Here is an 8272-nt window from a genome sequence, read left to right on the forward strand (position 1 = left end):
GACGCTCAACCGACTGAGCCACCCGGTGGCCCCCAAACAACAAGATTTCTTGACAGTTTTAATGTGGGGTGTGAGAGGGAAGGTAGAAGCAGGGATGAGTCCTAGAATTTTGGCCTGAGCCACTGGTTGGAAAGAGTTGTCATTAACTGAGATGCAGAAGGCCAAGAAGCAGGTTTGAGAAGGAATATCGGAAGATTCGTTTGGTCATTAGACAAAGAGGGGCTGAGGTTCGAGGGTGAAGTTTGTACTAAACACACCAATTTGGGATTGTCAACAGTTGGCTGGTATTTAAAGCCATACGAGAAATTACCAGAAGACATGCAAGGCCTGAGCTGTGGGACACCCTGCTGGTTAGAGGTTGAGGAGTAGAGAGGGAGCCTGTAAAGAGGCTGAGAACGAGCAGCCCGAGAGGCAGGGGGAAACATTGGGCAGCTGTGATGTCCTGGAAACCCCGGGAAGAAAGCATTCCAAGGAAGAGTGTGATCGATCTGTCATATCAGGTGTGCCGGTAGGTTGTATGAGACGAGGACTGAGAATTCACTATTGGACTTAGCAACACAGAGGTCTGGTCTTAAGAACTTGATAGCAGTAGTTTCTGTATTGTCTTCTTAGATGCTCCCTAGAACTTTTTAGATGTTTCTATTGCCACCCCATATCTAAGATTGTAAGTCAAATGCCTGTTATAGACTAGTCTGGAAAAAACTAGTCACTAAAAATTTTTTTGGACTGCATGTACCTTATAAATAAGGCAGTTGTTTTGTTTTGGCTAAAATCTTGAAGTATAAAAATATTTGACTTCAGCTATGGAAAATGTCAAAATCAGTGTGACTTTATGGTAGCTACATTTTCATCCTCACATAAAGGGTTTCCATTCTTAGTGAAATGTGGTGACTTAACATCTTTTAAGGCTGAGTAACCCTTCAGAATAGCAAGTTGGAGGAGAGATCAGAAAGAAATACAATGGAAGAAGGTATTAATGATGTCGAACAGAAGAGGACTTTCTTAGTGTCTTTACAGTAGCAGTTCTCCACGCGAGGGAGCAGAGGGGGTCCCTTCGACCTCTGCTGGCCACTTGAGACTTAAAAGGTTTTGCAAGATCAAAACTATTTTCATAATAACCTTATTTGCCTTTTCCACCGTGATTGCATTTGCACTGGTGGTGCAAAAGCGAAGGTGAGTACAACTGTTGCTGCCGTTGTTGGAATCTGGGTTGTGCTGCGAGTCTGAGCTGTTGTCCTTGTCTTCCTCATGCAGCGGACTTAGTAAAAAGAGAGCAGGCCAGTTTGACTTCAGAATGTGCTTGACAAAGCAGTAAAAATTATTAATTTTATTAAGTCTCAACCCCTATGCATGTCTTTTTTCTAATATTCTGTGTGATGAAGTGGGAAATACGCCTACAGCACTTCTGCACGCCTAAGTATGATGGTTGTCTTGGGAGGAAGCGCTTGTGTGAATTGAGAGCGAAGTTGCTTTTTTCATGAAATGCTATTTTTACTTAAAAAAACTGAACAAACTGAAGTTACTAGATTGGGTATTTGGCAGACATTTTGTTGAAGATGAATGAAGTGAGCCTGTCACTTGAAGGAAAACAATGGACAATATTTGTTGCCAATGATAAAATATGAGTTTTTAAGTGAAGATTAGAATTTTGGAATACTTACATCTGCCACCAAGAGCTTGACACTTTCCCAATACTTAAAGATCTGTTTGATGAGATCAGTGGTGACATTCACAAATGTGCTTTTTCTGATAGTGTATAATGAAATGTGTCAACATTTGGAATATCTACATAGCTCAGTGAACCAATATTTTTCAAATGATAAAGGGCGATGTTACAAAATTGTGTATATGTAAAAGATCCATTCAAAATGCAAGATAGACTTATGCTTTGAGCCAAGGTAGAGTGACAGGGATGCCTGATGGCTAATGATGTCCAGAATGTGCTTATTGGCCATTCGTGTATCTTTTTATTATTTACTTATTTATTCGTTTTTATTTTAGACAGTGTACCTGGGAGGGTGGAGGGCAGAGAGAGAAGGGAGAGAGAGAATCCCAAGCAGAGAATTCTAAGCTCCACACTGGGTGTAGAGCCTGATTCTGGTCTTGATCTCACAATCCTGAGATCATGACCTGAGCCTAAGTCAAGAGTTGGTCACTTAATCTGCTGAGCCACCCAGGCACCCCTTTTGTGTATTCTTTATTGATTTTAAAAATTGGACTTTTATTTATTTATTTATTTTTAAAAATATTTTATTTGTTTATTTGACAGAGATTACAAATAGGCAGAGAGCCAGGCAGAGAGAGAGGAAGGGAAGCAGGCCTCCTATTGAGCAGAGAGCCCGATGTGGGGCTCGATCCCAGGATCCTGGGATTATGACCTGAGCGGGAGGCAGAGGCTTTAACCCACTGAGCCACCCAGGTGCCCTCCCAAAATTGGACTTTTAAAAAATTGTTGAACTGTGATTTTCTTTTTGAAAGTGTTATATTAGGCTCTCTCCTCTAAATGTTGATGTCGTAGTAGTCCTTTGCCCTTCCTAGGCTAGCAGAGACCTAGCTAGGCTCAGGTCAAGACAGACAAACTCCACCCCGACGGAAGTAGCACGGAGTTGTTTGGACCTTTATATTTTTCTGGTTCATCTCTTTCAACTGAAATACTAAAAAGGGGTGCAGTTCCTCAGTCTCTTACCGGATATCCTCTAAACCTCCTGCTGTTTGTCTTGCAGTTTTCTGGTGATGACATGGCATCTGCCAGCTCCAGCCGGGCAGGAGTGGCCCTGCCTTTTGAGAAGTCGCAGCTTACTTTGAAAGGTGAGTGGCACCCTGTGAAATGTTTTCTGTTTGAGGTCCAGCACAGTCTATGGGGAAGAGGCAGAATCATACCACGCCTCCGTCTGAGAGCCAGATACTGTGAAACAGCCTAAGAGTCTAATCTTCATTCTCATCGTGTTACCATATAGCTGGATTTCTTTTTCTTTTTAATATTTCATTTTATTTTTTTTTAAAGATTTTATTTATTTATTTGACAGAGAGAGATCACAAGTAGGCAGAGAGGCAGGCAGAGAGAGAGAGAGAGGAGGAAGCAGGCTCCCCGCCGAGCAAAGAGCCTGATGCGGGACTCGATCCCAGGACCCTGAGATCATGACCCGAGCCGAAGGCAGCAGCCTAACCCACTGAGCCATCCAGGCGCCCCTTAATATTTTATTTTTAAGTAATCTCTGGAACCAGCGTGGGGCTCAGACTCACAATCTGACTGAGCCAGCCAGGTGCTCATAGAGCTGGAATTCTTTTCCTTTCTTCCCTTTTTTTTTTTTTTTTAAAGATTTTATTTATTTATTTGAGAGAGAGGGAGAGAGCACAAACAAGAGGAGTGGCAGAGGGAGATGGAGAAGCAGACTCCCCTCTGAGCTGGGACTTGACATGGGGCTCCCTCCCAGGTCCCTGAGATCATGACCTGAACTAAAGGCAGATGTTTTACCACTGGAGCCACTCAGGCACCCCTGTCGCTGGAATTCTTAAAAAAGAAGGATAAAAGGAACTTTTGGCAAAAATTAATGGTGATTCCTTCACACTTTAGGGCCCTTTTCTGCCTATACTCATTCCCTAGGTAATCTCATCCAACCTCATGGTTTATTTATTTATTTTTAAAGATTTATTAATTTATTTGAGAAAGAGAGAGTGCTTGCACAAGCACACTGGGGAGAGGCAGAGGGAGAGAGAAACTTTAGCAGACTCCATGCGGAGTGTGGAGCCTGATGCGTGGGGCTCGATCTCAGGATCTTGAGATCAGGACTTGAGTTGAAACCAAGAGTCAGTCACTTAACCAACTTCACCACCCAGGCGCCCCCCCAACCTCATGGCTTTAAATGCCACCAATAATAAGAACACTGCCAAAATTATGTCTCTAGCCTGGACCTCTCCTTTGATTTATTTCCAGATTTTTATCTCTGGTAGCCCACTTGTCATTCCACTTGAATGGTTAGTAACCATATAAGCTCCTGGTTTTCCTTATCATATTCTATATTCAGCCAATCAGAGAATCTGCTCATGTCTGCCTTCAGAACTATCCATCATTCAGCCTCTTCGCGCCACCTGCAGCGTCCAGGAGCTGCCATCTCCACCCTAGATGAAGGCAGTAGCCTCCTAACCTGCCTCCCTGCCTCTGTCCTTTGTCTTACTTCGTCCTCTCAGTCACACATTAGGCACATCAAGGCTTTAAACATGTCAAGGGTGCTCCATCTCACCCAGTAAAAGCTGAGGATCCCATGGGATATGACCCCACCCACCACTCCCATTTCTCATCTCCTGTTACTCTTCACATACACCCTGCTGCGGCCACGTGGGCCTCTTTGCTCTTCACTGTGTGTGCCGGGCACACTCCCACCTCTGAGCCTTTGCATTTGCTGTTCCTTTTGAGTGAAATCCTTTGGGGCCAGATATATACCTGGTTTGCTTCCTTGCTTTCTTTAGGTCTTTACTCAAAAGTCAACCTCTTTTTTTTTTTTTTTTTTTAAGATTTTATTTATCTATTTGACAGAGATCACAAGTAGGCAGAGAGGCAAGCAGGGGGCCAGGGTGGGGGGGAAGCAGGCTCCCTGCTGAGCAGAGAGCCCGATGCGGGACTCGATCCCAGGACCCTGAGATCATGACCTGAGCTGAAGGCAGCGGCTTAACCCACTGAGCCACCCAGGCGCTGCAGAAGTCATCCTCTTTAACAAGCCTTCCTGATTCCCCCATTTGCACCTCCCCGCCCTCCTCATGTCTATCCCCTTCACTACTTCACTACTTTATATTTTTTTCTTAGCCTTGTTACCATTTAACGTAGTATGTATATATTTTTAAAGATTTTGCTTATTTATTTTAGAGAGAGCAAGTGTGGGTGCGCAATTGAGGGGAAGAGCACGTGGGAGGGAGAGGGACAAGCAGACTGCACTTAGTGCAGAGCCCAACTTGGGGCTCAACCCCACCACCCTGCAAGTGTGACTGACCTGAGACGAAAATCAAGAGTTGGACATTCACCTGACTGAGTCATTCAGGCGCCCCAATGCAATTTACAGATTTTTATGTATTTCTTTTATTGACTTTCTCCTTCAATAGAATGTAAACACAAAAATAGGGCTTTTGGTCTGTTTTGATTACTTTTGGTACCCCAGTGACAGAGAACAGTGCCAGACACTTAATGGGCTGTCAATATTGCTTGAGTGACAGAAGGTTGCTTTGGTAGCCTTAGCTCTGCAGAAGAGTCACGGGACTGAGAGATGCCTGGTGACCCGGGACAGTGCTTAGTATCACAGCTCTGGCCTCTCAGAGACATGGTCATTTGGAGGCAAAATTGTCGCATCATTTTTTAAAATTATCATTTCTGAAATGCAAGTATTATTCATCTCTTTAATTCATTCAGATGCTTTAAAATTGTTTCCTTTCCTCCAGTTCCTCAGTGCCCCTGCTGGGAAACTAATATTACCAGCTTCTTGTGTGTCCTTTCCAAGATACCTGAAAGGGGATATGGTTTTGTAATCTTGAGAGTCAGGTTGTCTTCCTTGGAAGGAATAATTTTCTGGCAGTGCATGAGAGTGCCCATTTCCCCACATCTTTACCGATACAATGTGTTCTCAGACTTTTTTTTTTTTATCTTTGCCAGTCTGATTGGTTAAAAAAAAAACAAAACTTTTTTCTTTCTCTCTGTCTTTTTGTTTTTAAGAGATTTATTTATTTGAGAGAGAGAGAGTGTGCATGAGCAGGGGTAGGGGCAGGGGAGAAGCAGGCTCCCCTCTGAGCCTGATGTGGGGCTCCATCCCAGACTCCAGGATCATGAATTGAGCCAAAGGCAGATCCTTAATCCACTGAGCCATCCAGGTGCCCCCAAATAACTGTTTTCTCAGTGGACTTTTTTTTTTTTTTTTAAAGATTTTATTTATTTATTTGACAGAGAGAAATCACAAGTAGATGGAGAGGCAGGCAGAGAGAGAGAGAGGAGGAAGCAGGCTCCCTGCCAAGCAGAGAGCCCGATGCGGGACTCGATCCCAGGACCCTGAGATCATGACCTGAGCCGAAGGCAGCGGCTTAACCCACTGAGCCACCCAGGCGCCCCTCTCAGTGGACTTTTATTTCACATTTCTTTCATTATAAATGATGTGTAACATCTTTTTCTATGTTTAAGGGAAATTTGGATTTCCTAGTCTGTAGATTCTCTGCCTGTTTATTTACTTATTGATTTAAAAAATAGTCTTGATACATTTTAACCACTTTTGTTGATGTCTCATGGTTACTCTAGTCTAGCCCTCTTGAGGAGGGAGAAGCATTAGAGAGAACTTGATAGGGTTTTGAAGTTGGGAGTTTAGCTTTTACTACCTGGTCTAAAAATTATCAAGTCTAGGTTAAAACAGAAGGCTGCCCATAGACCTGGTGACACAATGAGGTCCCTGTTTTGGGGCCATATTATTCAGGAATGCATTTGACTTGTGAAGATGTCTGTTTGCCTTTCCTCAGTGTGAATTTTTACTAGTGTGGAATGAGCTAACTGGATAATACAAGCGTGTCTGACTACAGATGCATTTAACCAATAAGGATTCTGTAATACCACTGAGGAAAATGATGGGGGGAAGAGAAAAAGAGAAATAACAAAGTAGATGATGTAGCTGGTTCCTCCTCCCATGTGTTTCATTAAGAGAGCCTATAGTGTAATTTGGGAGAGGGGACTTTGCCATTCCTTCCCTCTACCTCACTTCCCTTATGTTTCTCTATAATGCAGTCCTACAGTTTTATTTCATTTACTTATTTACTTATTTATTTATTTATTTAAAAAGATTTTATTTATTTATTTGACAGAGATCACAACTAGGCAGAGAGGCAGGCAGAGAGAGGGGGAAAGCAGGCTCCCTGCTGAGCAGAGAGCCTGATGTGGGGCTCGATCCCAGGACCCTGAGATCATGATATGTGCCGGAGGCAGAGGCTTAACCCACTGAGCCACCCAGGCGCCCCTATAATACACTTAAAATATAGCAGGATCCTTAAACATAAGTGAGCTGTTTTATCTGATACTTTAACTGAAGAAGCACCGAGAAACTGAACCCTGAAAACCAGCACAACAAAGCAAAAACTGGCTTTTTGCTTTATTTTGAAAGACATTAGATTAGCCTCTATTCTGTACCTTCCTAAGAGCTTTTCAAGGTTACAGTTTTGGCCATGTGTGGTTTTTTTTTTTGTTTGTTTGTTTGTTTGTTTTTGCCTTATTTGTTAACTTTAAAAGCTAAATTCTATGTGAAGATGTGAAATTGGCATTTATATTTCATCAAACAGTAAATAAGCTTTCCAGATAAATCTGCTCAGATGTTGCGGCTTTTAATTTGGCTTGTGTTTTAAGAACATGAAACCTTCAAAATATCATCCCACTGATTAATTGTAAGTTATGAAGGGGAAAATGTATCTTTACAGTGGAGTGACCTGACAGACCGCACATTAAACAGAGGATCAAACTTAGTATCCACGGTAGGAGGACAGCCCAGTGTGTATAGTAAGACACATGCAATGTAACCTATGTAGTATTCTTGACAAAAATATTCACTGTGAATCTCACCATGAGGGTAACAATCAGAAAAACAGCATTTGGTGCATTATATGAGACAGCTGGTGGAAGTCTTTAAAAATTATTGTCAGGGAAAAAGAAGGGAGAGCATTCTAGGTTTTAGAAGATTAAGGAACCAGTAACCAAATCCAATTTGCTCATGCCGATAGGTTCTTGGATTGGGCGGAAACAGCTCTAACAAATATGTTTGGAGAAGTTGGGGAAATTTGGATATGTAATGAATATCAAATGACAGAGGGAGTAACTGCATTTTTTCAGGTATAATAATGGTGGTGTGGTTAGGTGGAAAAACGTCTTCCCTTTCTTTTCTTTCTTTTTTTATTCTTTTCTTTTCTTTTTAAAAAAGATTTTATTTATTTATTTGGCAGACAGAGATCACAAGTAGGCAGAGAGGCAGGCAGAGAGAGGAGGAAGCAGGCTCCATGCTGAGCAGAGAGCCCGATGCGGGGCTTGTTCCCAGGACCCTGGGATCATGACCTGAGCCGAAGTAGAGGCTTTAACCTCTGAGCCACCCAGGTGCCCCTCTTTTCTTTTTTTCTTTTTTTTTTTTAAGTAGGCTCCATGCCTAGCTTGGAGCCCAACTCAGGACTTGAGCTCACAACCCTGAGATCAAAACCTGAGCTGAGATCAGGAGTTGGAGTTAATCGACTGGATCACCCAGGTGCCTGCATTTCTTACCCCCCCCCCTTT

General features: G+C 42.8%; 1 protein-coding gene across 2 annotated transcripts in view; it reads left to right on the plus strand.

Annotated features, from left to right (window-relative positions):
- The window catches only part of WWP2 (WW domain containing E3 ubiquitin protein ligase 2), a 150700-nt gene that overhangs the window by 19752 nt on the left and 122676 nt on the right, over nt 1–8272 (plus strand). For both annotated transcript variants that reach the window (XM_059383233.1, XM_059383234.1), the window contains exon 2: nt 2724–2808. In XM_059383233.1, coding sequence (XP_059239216.1) covers nt 2739–2808 — 70 coding nt within the window. In that variant the 5' untranslated portion in view covers nt 2724–2738. The remainder of the gene's footprint in view (nt 1–2723; nt 2809–8272) is intronic.

Source organism: Mustela nigripes, chromosome 17 (assembly GCF_022355385.1).
Source record: "Mustela nigripes isolate SB6536 chromosome 17, MUSNIG.SB6536, whole genome shotgun sequence".
In the NCBI taxonomy this organism is placed as follows: Eukaryota; Metazoa; Chordata; class Mammalia; order Carnivora; family Mustelidae; genus Mustela; species Mustela nigripes.